Genomic DNA, 18,512 nt, shown 5'->3' with positions numbered 1-18,512 from the left:
CCAGGGATGGTGGAAAAGCAGCTCTGATGTGTTTAATGACCAGTCTCTCCAGGCATTTGGCGGGAATGGGGGTGAGTGCCACAGGTCTGAAATCGTTCAGACATGTGACATTTGACTGTTTTGGGATGGGAACGATGGTTGCTGCTTTGAAACATGATGGTACCAGTGAACAGGACAACGAGGTGTTATATATAGAGGTGAAGACGTCCGCCAGGTCCGCAGCACAGTCTTTTAGCACCCGGCCCAGCACTCCATCCGGCCCGGCCGCCTTCCTGGTGTTAATGCTCCGGAACACACGCCTCAGCTCATGAGTGCTCAGGACTGGAGCAGGATCGGTTGAGGGGAGAGGGGACAGGACAGGGTCGGTGTTCTCCCTATCAAAACGGGCATAAAAGAGATTTAGATCCTCAGCCAGAGTAGAACTGTCGGTTGAGGGTGATGGTGTTCTCCTTTTGTAGTCCGTGATAGCCCTGATGCCCTCCCAGACCTGCCTTCGGTTTGTGTTGTTCTCAAACCTGGCCTCGATACGCCTCCTGTGCTGCTGCTTGGCAGTCTTGATGCCTCTTCTCAGGTTGGCCCTGGCAGCACTGTATGCCTCCTGGTCCCCGGATTTGAAAGCGTTGTTCCTTGTTCGAATAAGTTGTTGAACTCCGTGTGTCATCCAGGGTGGATTATTAGGGAACACACGGAATCGTTTCCAAGTTGTTACATTGTCCACACAGAAACAGATGTAGTCCAAGACAGTGGAGGTGTAACTGTCCAATGCGACACGATTGTCAGTGTCCTGCACCTTGAATACATCCCAGTCTGTGCAGTGGAAACAGTCCTGAAGCATCGGAATAGCATCCTGCGGCCATGTTCTCACGGTTTTGGTTGTAATCCCAGTGCTCTTGATCTTTTGTGTGTATATTGGGTGTAGCAGAAGGGAGAGATGGTCTGACAGACCCAGGTGGGGATAAGCCTGGGCTCTGTACGCATTCGCCATGTTGGTGTACACCTGGTCCAACGTTCTATCTCCTCTGGTAGCACACTTCACATTACGGTGGAAATTGTGAAGTACAGATTTCAGGTCTGCGTGGTTAAAATCCCCAGCCGCAATAAAGACACTGTCCGGGTGTGCTACCAGGCTGTTATTGATGCTGCTGCTCAATTGTGCTAACGCTAGCTTAGCATTAGCATCTGGTGGAATGTAAACAGCGCAGATGTAAACGGCAGAAAATTCCCGAGGGAGATAGAATGGACGGCACTTTAACACCAACAGTTCTACCTCTGTACTGCACAGTTTTTCCGTTACCGTGACGTTCGTGCACCAAAAGTTGTTAATATAGATGCACAGCCCCCCGCCAGTCTTCTTACCCGAGTCCGCAGACCTGTCGGCTCGATAGGCGGTGCGGCCTGCTAGATCAATAGCCGCATCGGGAATGGCGCTGTCCAGCCAGGTTTCAGTGAAAATCATGCACGAGCAGTTATTAAAAGTCCGTCGAGTGGCGATCTGCAGTCGTATTTCATCCAGTTTGTAACGGATTGAACGGGCGTTGGAGAGGAATATGATCGGGAGTGGTGGTTTAAACGGACCAGTCTTTAGCCGTGCCCACAGGCCTCCCCGCCTGCCTCTCTTCTGCCTCCGCTCGCAACGTCTCCTCCTGCGGCTTGCTGTTGCGGGTAGCCCCGGGGGTTGCTTAACGATCTCCGGGGGGATGAGATACTCGGATGTTAGTTGAAGATCTCCACGGCTTAGTTGTAGTAGATCATCTCTGTTGTATTGAAGTAACCCCAGACTGTGTGAAATAATACACAGTACCACCAAAAGTACAAAAGTGTAGGAGCTCCGGGCCGCTGCGTCTGTGCGCGCCGCCATCTTGCCAATAGAATTATATAGCATATTTCACAGATAAAAATCACAAAGTGCTTCAGAATAAATTCAGAAATACAAATAAAATAATATAAAACAGTGAAAAAAAATGTTTGCATAAAAATGTCTTCAGCTGCTTTTTAAAGGAGTCGATGGAGTCTAGACCGCGTAACGACAACAGCAGGGAGTCCCACAGCCTGAAAAGCCCGATCCCCACGTGTTTTAAACCTAGTACCAGTAGCCTCTGACCTGACGACCTAAGTGCTCGGGATGAAGCATGAGGTTTCAGCAGGTCAGAGATATACTGGGGAGCTTCACCGTGCAGAGCTCTAAAAGTTACAACTAAAATTTTAAAATTACCCCTAAAATTTACAGGCAACCAATGAAGAGAAGCCAAAACTGGAGCAATGTGTGACCTCTTGTTTGTGCCAGTTAAAAGTCTTGCCGCTGCATTCTGTACAGACTGAAGGCGATCCAGAGCTGATTTGTTGAGACAAGTAAAAAGACCGTTACAATAATCCAAACGAGAAGAGATAAAAGCATGAATCATCTCAAGTTCTGCCTTTGACACACGTCTGAGTTTAGAAATGTTTCTTAGATGATAAAAACAGTTCCGGACAAGTTGTTTAGTGTTTCTCAAGAGACATTGAACCGTCAAATATACGTTTCTGAGACGCGACTGAAATGAAGGGTCTAAAAAAACTGAAGTGCTGCTTATTTTCTGAGAGCATGTGATCAGGTGCAATAATCAAGGTTTCTGTTTTATCTGCATTTAACTGGAGGAAACTGTCATTTAACCACTGTTTGATCTCAGACAGACAATTATTTAAAGACGACAATTTATAAAACTCAGAAGCTTTGAAAGAACAGTATAACTGAATGTCATCAGCATAGAGATGATAAGAAATATGTAACGTCTGATAATTTGGCCTAGAGGGAGGATATACAGCAAAAAGAGAATCGGACCTAAAACGGATCCTTGAGGTGCCCCAGAAGGCAGAACTGATGTTTCAGACAACACATTATTCATACAGACAGTAAAGGATCTCTCAGATAGATACGACATAAACCATTTAAAACAACACCAGTGATCCCAAACGAGTCCTTCAGCCTATTTATCAGGATGCTGTGATCAACAGTATCAAAAGCAGAGCTGAGATCCAACAGAACCAGAACGCTGTACTCTCCTGACTCTGCTGCCATCAGAGACACTTTAAGCAAAGCGGTTTCAGTGGAGTATAATTTGCAGAACCCGGACTGGAAAATACCTGTAACTGCTTGGAAGAGATGGGTCCAAATTAGGTTTCTTTAACATTAGTTCAACAATAGCTTGTTTAAAATAGCTGGAAACTGAGCCAGTATAAAGAGAAGTATTAATTATTTCCAGAATGCAGGAGCCAATAGAGTTAAACACACTAACGAAGAAGTACATCAAGGTGGCTTGAAGTCAGTTTCATCTGACCAAGCAGACACTGATGTCCTGTAAGGTAACAGGAGTAAAAGAGGAGCAGGTATCAGAGGTAAGCACGTGTGATACTGAGAGGATGATGGAGAAATATTCGACCTGACGGCAGCGACCTTATTAACAAAATAGTTTAAAAAGTCATTACAATCAGATTTAGTATAGACTGGTACATGAGGAATATCAGGAGAGACAATGTTCTTAATCGTATCAAACAATACTCTGGGATTTTTCTTTTTTTAAGCTATTAGATTAGCAAAATATTCATTTCTGCCATTTTTTTATCCTGTCATTAAGTGAGAAAATTGATTCCTTGAGATGTACCCTATGGACCTCAAGCTTGGAAGCCTTCCATAAATGTTCTAACGGCCATCTCCTGCTTCCAATTATCTCTGTCAGGTCAGCGGACAAAACTCAGTGTCTCAGTATTCCTGCTCACTTGACTGTCTTTGTGGTATCTTCCATCGTATCCATCTGGAATCATGGTGATCTGCAACTTTCACTGTTAAGCTGCAAAACCCAGGTTAACTTCTACTTTACTGCTTCCTTCACATCCATCAGGAAATAAAACTCACTGCAGGAAAGTGAAATTCCTTTGAAGCCGATCAAAATGTGGGACATCGGCTGAATACATCAGACAAGGAGGCTGAATAAAAATGTCCCACATAAACTGTGACATCTGCTCGGCCAGACTGTAGAGCTGCAACTGCCTTTCCAAAGCTCGTTCTACAGGAAGTATGCGGAGAGTTGGGACATGCTACCTTAAATAAGGTCACGTGGACTAACCTTTGACCCCTTTCTGTAATTACAACTGGTGCTGAAGTTTGTGGTACCATGCAGGTAAGATTGATGCAATCTTCCAAAAGTAACATAGCTGCATTTTTGTTTTGCTTTTTAAACTGCATTTACCACAAACCCCTCTGTCTAATTATAAAAACAACTCAAAGCACTTTAAAACTTGTGATTAGAAGATTCCAGTCATTACCGCCGTCATTGCAGAGGAAAGAGTGTGTATTTATTTATATGTTCAGTTTACCAAACGTAGCAGGAGATGACAGTTAAATATATAGACTGTATATAAAGGTTGGACTTTAGTCCTTGGATACTTTTAAACTTCATCTTTCACGTTTTCCCCGAACAATTTAATATTTTTCTGTTTTTAAAATACCGAAGTTCTGTATTTGGACCAGAGGGTGGCTAATGTTAGCTGTCGTGAGTAGCGTGTCAGATCCTTGGACGTATGGGTGCAGCAAATAGACACAGATACCTGCTACCTGGTGCTAATCAACATCCAGTTAAATTCATGAAATTTTACTCACTATAACTGGAGCTCAGACTCCTTGGACAGCCTGTTAGTCACCTCACAGCGGCCATATTATTGGACAGATGATGTCATTAAAAATGCTCCAAAAGGCTCCAACAGCACAAACACGGTCCAGAGGTCCAGTTCAGGGTCTTGCCAAGAGGCCGCACCCCTAAAAAAGGAAAGAAATTTAAGAAATGAACTAAAGTGACTAAAACAGTTTTTGCAGATTTACTGCTGGAGCCTCTAGTGGACATTAAAGGAACTGCAGTATTTGGTAGATCAAAATAAAAGTTATGTCTCTTTTCTCCAAATATTTAGACAAGAGCTTCTAAATAACTGTCAAACTGCAGCCATGATGCGATACCAAGAGGCTTCTAGAGGCACTTTAGTTAAACCAGCAATACCAGCACCATTACAGCACTGATTAGTTAGAAACTGGGACCAGTGTAAGACCAGTTCCCACCACCGAAAAATGCAATGAGAAGTTTGCTGTCACAGCTGGAATTGAAATATAATGGAGCACATCTGTAGATAGTATATATCTAAGGAAAGTCATAGTTGATCTATGAGTTGAAGAAAGAAATGGGAAAATGAGGAAAATAGTGGAATACATCTCTAAACTGGGTCTTCGGATTTTAAGATTCTGAGATTCATTCGAAGCATCCTGAGGCCGTCATCGTTATTATATTGACAAAGGAGGGGGAAGAGGCAAAGTGACACTTATTAATTGATATGAAACAGGCTGAGTCTTTTCCTGTGTGGTGTCACTGGTGATTTATGGAAGTTATTGGAGCCTGTCGCCTAACAAAGGTGAGGATGTGGCCGTATGTTCACATCAAAATTTTAGACAGATTTTAAGCAACGTTTCCAAAGTTTGCTTTTGCCGACTGTAACCTGACCAGAACATGAAAGGCTTACCTCATGAGAAGGTCCTCTTGTATAACGTTAAACTCTTTTTAAACCCAAATGAAGTGCAGAATATATTAAGAAGAGGATGCTGAATAATGAGGGAATATTGCAGCTCATCAAGATTCATCCTAACTGCAGATAAGAGCAGATTATTTCATGTTGTTTATATCCTGCAGCGAATGAAAGGAATATTTGAGCATCCAGAAGAAAGGGAATATTTTGGTGCATGTGGGGCGTTGCCTCTAATTCTCTGCTTCATGCAGAGCAGGTAGTTAATAATGAAAGTTCTGCGATGGTTTCATCTGTTAATGCCATCTGGAAGAGCAGGAGTGATGCATGGAGCAGAGGTGGATGATATGATGTATTGAGCGGGGTGACCTTGCTTCCCACACAAGGATACGATATGTTAATCTGCCTTCCTTTGGGCCCGACATGCCTGCTGCTGGGTTTTATAACACGCAGCTGCTCCTCAGTCAGATCCAAGTCTGCTCTTAATGAAAAGTGAAACAAAAAAAACAACTCTTAATTTGATTAGACGGAAAGAGTCAGCGAGAGCAAATCGAAGCCAGGATTCAAGTCCCGCCCACTCCAGCAGAACCAGACCCACTTGAGAGATGACATGACAAACGCCATTTATTTTTCTTTACATCTGTGTGTGTCATTAAGATCAAACATACAGATGATGCGCGAACATGTAGCTGGCTATCAGTGGTGACTGCATGGGTGCTGTAAACTAATATAAACTCTTTGGAACAGGGAATTATGAAAACTGTGACTGGGACTCAGACGTGCGTACCATAGGAAAAGATTACAGCAGGGGTGTCAAACATGAGGCTCGGGGTCCAGAATCAACCCAGCAAAGACTCCAGTTCAGCCTCACTGGACATCGAAAGGAATAAGCTTTGGACTCTAACTGTATTTTTATGCTACACAAAAGTTATTCGATTATAGATTAAAATGTTTTTTTTCTATCTGCTATAGAAATGTTTTATATTAAAATATCTGAAGGATCAAATGTGTAGCTAAACTTCTTTAAACTGACACTTAACATCAAAGTGTGCTGCATCTGATCCACGATGTAAGATGAGTCTGACATCCTGGAGTTTAAAGAGGTTCAGCTGTTGGGCCACTTCTGTTTATTTTCATATGCAAACAGACTTTTAACTTTTCATGAGACCCTTCGTTGTCTGCTCTCATCTTATTTGCCAAGTTACATTTGTCAGAAAGGTGTGGGTAGTTATCGTCTTTGGTCCCAAGACTTATTTTGTGCGAACGTTTGCACTAAATTCCAAAAAAAAATGTAAATTTGCAGCCTTAGCTGCTGCATCTTTTTGCGTCTCTCAGCTTTCAGTTTTGTAACTAATAACTGAAAAGCTGGTGGGTTGAGATCAGGAAGCTAACTGGGCCATCAAATCTCATTTCGTTTCCTTGGGAAAGTCTTGAGTTGCTTTTGCTTTGGGTAATTATCTGCACTGTGAGGCTCTGCCTGATCAGCTTTGGCTGAATCTGAACAGGAAGTTGAGCTCTGCTGCTTCTATCAGCAGTCGGTGATCAATAGGCACCAGTGACCCGGTGCCATTGGCAGCCACACAGTCCAGTGCCATAACACTACCTCCGCCATATGATGTGCTCTGCTTCAGATGATGTTCTCCGTTCTCTTCTTGTTCCATCATTCTGCTATAATTTCATCATAATTTCTTCATCTTTCCAAAGATTTCTTTCATTTTTCCAGAACTCTGCCGACTCTTTAGATGTTTTCTGACTTGCCTGATCTTGAGTCTAATCCATGGTTTGCATGTTGTTGTAAAAGTTTTTTCTTTTCAGTATGAGCTGACTAATGCATTTTATTTTTATTTTTAAGAATTAACCAGTTTGTTGAGTGTGTCACATCTAAAGGTTTTCCTGCATCTTTGAGAGACTTATTTTTGTTCTTTCAGCTTACTAATGGCCTTGTTTTCTTCCACTGATATCTCTTTGGACGTTGGATTCAGAGTTCCGGTGAACACTTGAAGCCAGCTCCAGATCTTTAATCTGCTTAATTTGTCATGGAATAATGAGGGACTTGGTCTCGCTTGGCAGTGAAACTGCTTGGCTATTGTCCAATTACTTTTGGTCCTCTAAAAATGGGGACTTGTTTATAAAAACGGCTACAATGCCCGAACAGGTAGTGGAGCACTTTGGGTAAATGTCTTGAATGAAAGCTGAAAGTCTGCACTGAGGCAAAATAGGGAAAAAATGTCATTTTCCAAAACCTGGATACATTTAATAAATGAACCTGATTTTTCAACTGTCTTAAATATTAGCCAAATTAGAGGTAATATGATTAGATAACTGGTCAGAAACTCAGTCACTGGTCAGTCTCCACCAATGGCAGAAACAGATATTTTTACACCCTTGTACAAAAGGTCATTAAATGTTTACATTAAATGTTTGGTCATTACTGATAATTTTACCGTTCGTGGAAACTCGATGCTTGAAATAAAGGGCATGGCCTTAATGGCTGACAGCTGGATGGTGAAGCGGGTGGTTATAGTTGTAGCTGGTCCTGGTACTGTGCTCACAGGCCATCCAAAAGTCTCCAGTTTCTAGGAATTTCAGGAATTAATTTGGAAGTTACTGAGCAGGCCTGTCTGTCTGTGTCCTGCTCCCATACAGTCTATGGATAACTAAGCTAGTTAGTGTTGGCCGAACACTTAGCACTCCACCCTCTCATCCAAATTTGGACACTTTCAACTCCTAAAATGTGATAAAACTGAAACCCAGTTTGATCCCAGGAGAAGACACAAATCCCTTTGGAACACTCAAACCTACCTGCTGGGGTGACAGCAGGTAAAACCAAGTATCGAGTATCAGGTTAAACTGTTACAGCAGCATTAATTCATCAGAATTTGCATTTGATGACATGAAAATGTTTTTTAAAACTCTAAAACCCAAAAAATGAAATGTATTAACCCAAGAAACTGTTGACTTCACACACCACTGACAAGCTCAGGAAAACACACACACTCGCGCGCACAGAGTAATTAAAGGTGTAATTATATCATTTACATGAGACTTGGTCTGATGAGCTGCTTCCTTCCTGTTATCAGGAAGTGTTGGTTTAGTCCTTCACAGCACATTTTATTTTCTGCCTTCAGTCTAATGAAGTCTGCTCAGTCTACTTGTGCATATTCAATAAGACAGAAACAGGGGAGAAAATTGTTTTTGGTCAATATTGTTGCACTCTGAATTCCCCCGCAGGCGGTTATACCTCTGGAATTTGTTTGTATCGACTGTGTGGAAATTACAGCGGCGGCTAATAAGAAATCAGAGAGCGTGGAGTCAAATTCGTGCGACCTGCGGGGTCACGCCGGTTACAGGGTTTCGAGTCAGAGCAGCGTCTCTTGTCATCTTTCATCTCTCGCTGGGAGTTTGATGTGATTAAATAAGCGGATTGATGCAGGACGAGCTCGGAAGCATCTGAATAAAATCTGCTCGTGTGGCTGATGAGAGAGAAAGTTTCCGAGCTGCTTCTTTGTGTCAGCGTTGGGCTGTCGCTGCACATGTGCTTCATTTTCCTCCTCTCAGCACTTACACTTCACATTGGGAGAAACTCACATGAGTAGAAGACACTTTGTGCGCTGAACTGATAACTGACACAGGGCACGCTGGCCTTGCTCGTACTGGGAGATATTCATCCTGTTCTCATTTCCGGGGTGTCAGATTCTGCTGAGCCGTCAAACCTGCTCGTATCTCCACAAGCACAAGGCGTCCTTCGGCATCTGTGCCCAACGAGTCTCGCAGCACCAGCTCGTGACATATAAAGCACCGGTGCATTTAGGTTCAATTTATTCTTTATATATTTTATTATATTTTCAGGTAATAACATCTTTAGATGCTTAATAAAGCTGGCTAGATTCTGGTTTCCGCTTCAATAGCAGATGTCATATGAGTCAGTCAGGTGCTCTTTTAGTTTGACCATCAGGTATTTTTATTCATGCGTTCATGCATCCCTCCACCTTTTCCACCTGTCTGTCTACCCTAGCCATCCATCCATCCTTTACCAATTATCAGGTCCCCATTGCAGCAGAGACGTCCTGGGTCTGTCCCAGGACCTCCTCCCAGGAACACTTGACCTAGGAGGCATCCAGGAGGCACTTTAGTCAGATGCCCACGCCACCTCCTTCCTTTTGATGTGGATTGATTTAGTCTGAGATCATTCCACATGACTGAGCTCCACCTTATCTGTGTCACTGCTCGTGTGAACTGTGATGTCAGTGCACCCGATAACTGTTGTTTACTTCTAAACAACAAAACAAACAAACTAAATTTGTTGTGCTGGAATGCGAACAGGTTTCTCCTGCTTATCTGACAGCAGTCTAAGCAGAGACACACAGACTCTTCCTCTTTATCTCCATGGTGCCAATATTCAAAAGATCTGTATTGGCTAAAGTGGATGGAAGTGTCGTTCCCTGACTTTAAAGCAGTGCTACCACATGAAATACACAGTCTGGCTTCTCCTTTGCAGTTGTTTGAAGTTAAAGATGCTCGTTAAGATTCATTAAGGAGTCGGAAATGATTTTTAGACCGTTTGGAAGAAATATGTCCACGTGGAGACGATGACATGGATGAAAGGTTAGCATCCTGATGCAGAGGAAACAGTAGTTGGTTGCCACCTTGCCTAGAGAAAAGAGCAAAGACAAAATTAGTGATCAATATTCCCAGTTTGGGGGTTTTGAAGCGCCGCACCAAAACTCACTGACATTCAAATTGAAAATTCAGCCTGGAGGTTGTAATTTTACCTCCTCTTCATCCTCAGCAGAGCAGAGCGGAGAGGAGCAGATAATCCTGTTTAATTCTGTGTCGTGAGGAGCTTTTTGCCTTTTTAGAAATAATACGTGTGGAGAAAAGAAGCGTGGTAGTGAGAGCGGACCCCAAGGGCAGCTTCTGCTACAGGATGACATCTCTTCTGTGCTTTAAAAATGTCATACGGTACAGCGGGGTTGTAACAGCTGTTCATCATCCTTTATAATGTCTCTCTGAGCTCTGCAGGGTTTTTTTCCCTGTCTATGACCAGAGGGCTCAAACACCTTCCTGTCCTCCTCTGGGATGATGAGAAACAAATAACCTCACCTTGTTTTGAGCTCTAAGTGCATTGTCCTCACTACAGAGGAGAGATGTGTCATTATCCGAGAATTCATCAAAGTTTCATCACAGGTTTGTGGCTTATTGGACAGCAGATGAATGAATGGCTGAAGTTGGAACAAATGGGAGACAAAGTTTCTCTCCAGCGTTTTGAGCCCTCGTAGCTTCAGAAGTCCGGGACGCATCTATGTGAGGTCTGTCTGACTGAGCGGTCTGTTGGTGTCTGTAGGCGTGCTGTGGTTGTCCGTGGTGTCCGAGGTGCTCTACATCCTGCTGCTGGTGGTCGGCTTCAGCCTCATGTGTCTCGAGCTTTTCCACTCCAGCAACGTCATCGACGGACTCAAACTCAACGCCTTCGCCGCCGTTTTCACCGTGCTGTCCGGTAAGATGCAAGTTTCCTTTCCTATTCTTCTTCTTGCGTTTCTTCTTCTTCTTCTGCTTCTTCTTCTGCTTCTTCTTCTGCTTCTTCCTCCTCCGTTCTAATTCTTCTTCTGCTTCCTCTTCCTGCTTTTTCTCTTTTCCCTCATCTAACTCTTTAGTTTTTTGTCTCTTAGTCCCTCTCCTCATTTTTTCTCTTTTTTTATTCTTCACTTCTTCTTCTCTGTTGATTTTCCTGGCAAAAGATGATTCGTGTCCAGTGAAATTTGGCATCAGGAACATCCTTTAAACACCACTGGGCATCATTTACATATATTCTGAGTATTGCTGTGAGAATCAGCAGCAGAGCGGACAGAGCCTGAGGCAGATTTGTGAGGTCGTCCAGGGTCAGAGGTTATCCCATGGCAGCCTCGGATGTGGCGGTGCCAGGGATTTTTTCCCCAATTTACGTTAAACCTCTTACACAAGAAGCTGGCGATGCGTCCGTCACTCTGCTCCTCTCAGAGGACAGCGGCACATTTTACAGCATTTATGCAGCAAACCTCTGAAGCACGCTCCCTTAATCACTTCATATCACAAGTGACACTTCTGCTCTGAATTATGTAAAAACCTCATGCTCATTCTCCACCAGGGAAAGGTAATTGACATTTTGAAAACTATTACACAGCAGAGATAAAAATCCAGGCCTTCCCTCTGCTCACGTACTCCAAAAACCAGGCGTAGCCAGCGAGGGCCGGATCTGTCTGTGGAGCTGTCAATCACACATCATTAGCTCTGATCATTTACAAAAGACACTTGATGATTTGTTCAGTTTGACCTAAAATAAGCAACAGAGGTCACAGAGAAAAGAAGCCAGGGTCATTTTGCCTCAGACTTTTTACAGCCACAGAGGTCGCCCCCTGGTGGGCACTAAATGGAATGCAGGTTTAAAGCACTTTTACATCGGCTTCACTTTTCAGACCTGCAGCTACATCTAAGGAGACCAACGTGTATACTCCACACCTGAGCCCTGCATTCTCAGGAGCCCAAAACAAACTTCTGCAAAGAGCCCCCACCCCACTGTGAGCCACATAAACTATTTATCACTGCCACAAATTAAGTTTCCCTAAAAAGTTTTCCACTTCTTCGTGCTAAATGCAATACATAATCTCACCAGCAAGTTGTGGCTCTACCCAAAGGCCTACTCGCTGTCTGAGAGCACCCAGGTGGCGTCCTGATTGGATGCCACCTATAGCGGTTGGCCTGAACCCAGCCACCTGATGAGGGCTCCCGCCTGTTTTACCAGGCTCCGCCTTTCCCCTCCCACCCAGCCAACCTTCTTCTTCAACCTTCTTCGTATACAAGGGCCAGCCAATCAGAGGAAGCTGAAAATTTAAACTGTGACTCGTGCAAATCTGCTCCAGTGGAGTTCAGGAATACAAATATGGAGTATTAAAAGTGAAGACATCAACAAACAGCTTTGATTTACTAATAAATAAATAAAAAGTAATGGTGGGTGTCTTAAAGCTGATGAATATGGAGCATAAACCCCCCCCCACACACACACACACACACACGTGATTGTGATGTATAACGCCTTTGTTAATGTCACATCGACTCGTTTGCGCCGCGGCGTTTTGACTTTGTTGTAATTCTGCTGACTGATTGTGTCGCTCTCTGTAATTGATTGGATGTTTCCGAGCGCGCCCATTGATTCAATTGATTCTGTATAATGACTAATTATGATCATTACATGTGTTCTGATTCATTACTGTTGGGCTGCAGTGATTTACTGTTGTTTTTGCTTTGTGGTAATTATGGTGGCAGACTGTCTCGTGCTGAGGGTTTCTGTTGTTATGTAAGAGCAAGAAAACACACTAATGTGTCTCCAAGCCGTCCTCACAGGGTTTGAACTGACCTGGGACTAAAGAGGACTCATTAAAACAGGAATATTTAATGTGTTAAAGACATTTTGTCTAATGGTGATGCTTAAATGTGTTTATGCGTCCAGAAAAGTTTTTAAAAACTCAATTAGCCCCCCCAGAAAAAGCCTTAGAATAAATCATGCTGTTACTTGATTTACTGATGGATAAATGTGAAGCGCCTGTCTGACCCTCATTTCGTCATTTATAAAGTTCCTGAACATTAAAGTCAAACACTGGACATTAGATTGTTATTTTCTGTCCTTAACAAGAGCACTTTTATGATCATTTAGTCCCCAGTATGGAAGGACGGAGACAGCACTTATGTCACAGGTTTATTATCAGCTTAGAATAAAGTCTGTAGTGTTCATTTGTCTGACTCTGTGGGCAGTGATGCAGCTGACACACAGTCGTTCTCCTGCTCCTGATCCTGTAAAGCTTTAGACACATAACACACTGATCAGTGATCAATCATTGGTCGTGTTGTAATCAATCACAGGGATGGAAAAATGTCTGTCACAGCTGAACCTCAGAGATGAGTATCTGAGTGAAGATGAGGCTGAAATGACTTTGAGACTCTAAAACTGAACTAAAATGTACCTACTGATTGTAATCAGATTACATTTAATGTTGAAATGTGTTTACAGACTGAGATTCAGTCATTAAAAATTAAGGTCTCCACATTTCACCGAAATCAGTCTCAGCGGCTTCACAGAACCAGATCCGCCTGAACGCATTCTTCCTGCTCAAAGGGAGTTTTTCCTCCCCACTGTCACCAAGAGCCTGCTCAGAGGGGGTTGTTACAGCACATGCAGATCAGTTTCATATTATATTTAAGCAACAGTATCAGGCTGCTACCATGGCTGCACAGGGGCACTGACTGTGCTGTACGGTGTGTAAATTTGGCTCCAATATTATGTTTTGATCGGTTTGTGTCTTAAAAGCCCCTTTTTAATGGTTTCCATAATGAATTTGTTCATGTGTGTGTGTGTGTGTGTGTGTGTGTGTGTGTGTGTGTGTGTGTGTGTGTGTGTGTGTGCGCGCGTGTGTGCGCGCTGCAGGTCTTCTGGGTATGGTGGCCCACATGATGTACACCCAGGTGTTCCAGATCACAGTCAGTCTGGGTCCTGAAGACTGGAGGCCTCACAGCTGGGACTATGGATGGTCCTTCTGGTCAGTCCACAGCCCCCCACACACATTAACCCCTAACTAGCGTCACCCCAACATTAAACCTGTGTCCATAATAACGTTTAATGACTGTCTGTCAAAGATGTTAAAGTTCTTCATGTTATGGCTGCCAAATATTTGATATGAAGAATGGAATGTGTCTGACAGGCCACAGAGTCCATATTTATGTAAGAATTCAACAAAATGACACATAGATGTTCACAGACAGACGCATCACGTCTCCAAATACCTCGTTGTAATGACTGTTGGTGGAGGTGTACAGCAGCCTGTCAGCAGGTGGTCTGCAGGTACGCAGGGAGCTGCTGTTAATAATTGTCTTTGCTCTCTGCTGAAAGCTGAGCTGCAGCTGCTGAGTTCCAACAAAGTCCTTTTTTGAACAGAGAGAAGAAGCGACTGTGCCTTTTATAAAGAGGTGCATAAGTGATACAGATGAGCAGAAATAAAGAAGCACAAACATGGATTTCATCCAAACACGAGTAAAGCAGGACAGAAGGAGGGAAACACCTGGAACGAGAACACCTGCTCCTGTTAATAGAAAGATTTTCAGTGTTAGTCATTTAAGCGAAAGCCTCCATTTACCACCACGAGGGAGCCATTCAGGATCGTTAAAGTGGAAAGGAGGATGAGGATTAACCTCTGCTGGAACAGAAGGCCAAAACGCTCCTTCAGGATGAATGAAACGATGATGGACGCTTGATGTGCACTCAAACTTTCTGCTTAAAGCTCCACTGAAAGCAATAACCTTAATTTGATTTTAGCACGAGCAGTGTTATAGAAATAAGAGAAAACGCTTAATATGAAGACGGGAAAAAAACACAAACAAAGCAGCTCTTCATCTGCTGGCAGGAGGTCGCTGGCAGGTTTTCTAGCTCTGTGCTTTTAGAACAGTTTGTGCTGAAGACACAGAAAAGGCCGAGTGTTTTTTCACGGGGAAACAACCTCTGTGTCACGTTCAGACAAACTCATCAGGACTGAGCGTAACCCCTGTTACGCCTCTACTGTGAGGATCTTCTTTATGCTTTGCAGTAAGAGGAGTCTGTTTCATTTATGTTGTTAAAGACATTATAGTCCAAATTATTTTGGATATTTTTTAATAACCCCACCACATCTACCTCTGGTTCTTTGGTTTTCATTTGAATCATATTTAAAGACAAAGAAAAATCCCCTGAGAAAAGGCAGCGGAGCTTGTGGAGGTACGGTGTGTGGCTGATGGAGCAGACATGCTCAGGAGGGATTTGGTGAGAAACAAAACTCAGGGAGGCAGTAAAAACTGCAGTTCCTCTAGTGCCCAGCAGGGGCTTTAGGAGCAAGTCCCCATAGACTCCCATGTTAAAATGTCCAACTACAGCGAAACAAACATGTTTACAGTCTGATTTAAAACAAAAAAACAAACACAGACACACACACAAAACAAAAACAAAATTGTTGAGGCTTAAAGTTGGGGGCGTGGCCTTTTTGACTGACAGGTGCTAGCTGGATGTAAAGCGATGTCCTTTTAAAACGCTTAAAAATAAACGTCTGGTGCTTGGTGTGAAAATTCAATTTAGTTTCAGTTAGTTTCTACAGAGGTTTCAAATTCATTTTTATTAGTTCAGTGTTAGTTTTAGTCTTTTTAATGATTACTGTGTTTGGAGGACATATGCCAAATATTCATTTTATACTTAATAAACATATCAAAGATTTGTCAGACTGTAATATTAAATGTTAACGAACTAAAACGTTGACTATAATAAGCTTGTAGCTCCAACAGTAATCGGGTGTAAAACTGAAATGTAATCAGTAAACAAAAGAAATAAAGAAACGGTGTCATCGACTGAGGGTAATTTATATGTTTTACGTTGCGGTGACTTGTTATATGCTTCACTGCGGTGCTATACGTGAAGATTTATTGCTGTAATTTCATATTGTTTATTTGGTTTTGCCTTTAAACAGTTTCTCTGCTTCCTCTGAGGAACAGTAATGGTTCAGTTATAAACATAATCCTACAAAAGAGAAGGAAAAGTGATTGAGTTTATAGTGTATTATCCAAATTACATCACACTATGGATTCCTGTTGTCCCAAGATAAAAAGTGATGGATTTTATGCGTCATTTTGTTTTATCTCGTGGTTTTCTTGCTCAGCGTGTTTAAAGACCTCTGCCTGTTTTTTTTGTGCTGTAGAGCATTTATTTCCCACACTGTTTGCTCAACATTAGGCTCTCCAGAGTCACCACACACTCTGAGGTAGCTGAGCATCGATCATCGTCCTGCTAACATTTGAAGGAATGAAGATGGAAAAACTCAGAATTACATTTCGCGGTCGATTTGGGAACACATCGGTGTTCCCCAGCAGACCTGGAGGCTGGGGGACTGAGCTTTGATGAACAAACGATGCCCTTATTTGTTTGTGCTGAATCGAAAGATTATTTTATTTTAAATAGGAGCAAAAAAATCTATAAGTGTGCAAGTTCTCAGTCATTCGGTTCATGGTAGTTTGTGTTGGTAGAAGGTGAAGATGTTTCACCTCTCATCCAAGACGGTTCTTTAGACACAAAAGGTCAAGGGTTCCTATCGACTCCTAGTGGGCGTTGTTTCTGTCTATGTGGTCCAGATGATGGTTGGCCCACTCCTGACTATGCGAGTCGTCACATAACCCACGGTTTGAAAAGGGGTGTGGGTAGTTACCGTCACTGGAGGTTAAGGGTAAAACCACAGGCCCAATCTATGTGACCTACATAAGTCCCGTTGCCTTCTTCTTTCAAGCTTTCAAAATTCTAATTACATTGTTCCAAAGATATATTTCATACTTATTGATTTCTTCTCTCTTATTCCACTCAGCATGGCGTGGGGATCCTTCACCTGCTGCATGGCCGCCTCCGTCACCACCCTCAACTCCTACACCAAGACTGTGATCGAGTTCAGACACAAGCGGAAGCTCTTCGAGCAGGGCCTGCGTGAGGAGCAGAACTACCTGGACCAGGAAGCTTTCCACTACTTCCGGGACCGTTCACTCCAGTCCATCTCCAGCACCGTGGAGGTCTACCCCGGCCACAGCGGCACCAGAGCCGGGCTTGTTGTCGGGGGGCCCGGTGCGGGCCCCGGTCCAGGTCCCGGACCGGGACGCGGGAAGATGAGAGCGGGGTCTGCCTCAATAGACTTGGGGGAGAACACGGACTCACTGGCGGAGGAGCAGTGCTGAGTCACACATTGGAATGAGGGGATTGACTGGGTTGTGGGCGTGGCTACACGATGAGGTGAACTGCACCTTCACATGTGGACCCGGCCGCTAGTTTGTCCACTGTAACTGAAAGCAGAGGCAGAACTTATTTTCTGTTTTAAGAGGACAACTAAAAGGCAGATTAAACATGGATTACAAAAAGAAAATACAAATGTTCTCGCTGTGTGTGAAGTGAAAGTCAGTGTAAAGTGTGAGAAATAGACTGTGGGTGAAAGTAGGCGTTCTCCTGCTTATTTTGAGGTGCTGTGTGTAGTATTTTAACATCAATACATCGTCACAGTTTTGAAAAATGGTGAAAGCCTTTGCTGAATAGCGACCCTTGTAGCAAGAAGCGGAAATTACTGTGGCCCTGAAGTCCAAAACACAGAAGTATTTCAGAAAATACAAGAATGTTTTCATTAAGGTTTCTGCTTTGTTACCAGCAAACACCCTTGAACATCCTTCTTGGACTTTCTGGCAAACACAATTATGTGTCCGCCAACTGTTTAATATTATCCATGTAAAATAAAATAAAATAAAAAATATATATTTATTTATTTATTTATTAAATAAAAGATTCTTGGGAGGAATTAAAGAATTACATTAAAATTATAATAATTAAAAAAACATCATGAATAATTTATTAATCATTTATATCAAATTAATTAAGAATCAAATGTAATTGTGTTTAAAACTAGATTTCTGATTACGCCGCATCCCTCCTGAAGGAGATGGTCAAACATGACTGTTCGTGGAACTTTTTTTTTTAAAAAAAATCCAAGAAAAATGAATATTATCAAACTGTTGCTATGAAATGTATGAACAGCTGCATACCCTGTTATTGGACTATACACAGTATAAACGTTATTTGTGGTTTGTTCAGCAGTAACGATAATTTATTCACAGTTAATTTTTGTGTGTGTATGTGTATGTTTTGCACCTCAGGGCCACCGTAGAGGAACATCAATATCTAATTTAGCTAACATTAGCCACATATGCTACTTGTCATATCAGACAGAGTTGTACTGCTGACGTGCTCGAGCATGTTTGTCCCCCGAGTCCACTTCGATGGAGTGCGATCGCTTTGCAGTTGGGATGGTCGTGATTTTTAAATATTCAAATAGTCATTAAAATATTTTAAAAAACGCAAATATGTTACACAACTTTCTTGTCTTAAAATTGTTTTCAACAGACAC

The 18,512-nt window shown here is 42.7% G+C and overlaps 1 protein-coding gene across 1 annotated transcript in view; it reads left to right on the top strand.

Moving 5' to 3' along the window:
* The window catches only part of gsg1l (gsg1-like), a 41,128-nt gene extending 22,674 nt beyond the window's left edge, over positions 1 to 18,454 (top strand). The window contains exons 3-5 of the mRNA XM_085404771.1: positions 10,883 to 11,035; positions 13,994 to 14,105; positions 16,938 to 18,454. Coding sequence (XP_085260897.1) covers positions 10,883 to 11,035; positions 13,994 to 14,105; positions 16,938 to 17,298 — 626 coding nt within the window. The 3' untranslated portion in view covers positions 17,299 to 18,454. The remainder of the gene's footprint in view (positions 1 to 10,882; positions 11,036 to 13,993; positions 14,106 to 16,937) is intronic.
* Positions 18,455 to 18,512: the final 58 nt, after the last annotated feature.

The sequence above is a fragment of the Rhamphochromis longiceps genome, linkage group LG4 (assembly GCF_057381845.1).
Source record: "Rhamphochromis longiceps isolate RC_006_pf linkage group LG4, R_longiceps_female_GT1.1, whole genome shotgun sequence".
NCBI classification, from domain to species: Eukaryota; Metazoa; Chordata; class Actinopteri; order Cichliformes; family Cichlidae; genus Rhamphochromis; species Rhamphochromis longiceps.
Note: the sequence above shows the minus strand (reverse complement) of the source record. Positions and strands in the feature narration are given on the sequence as shown.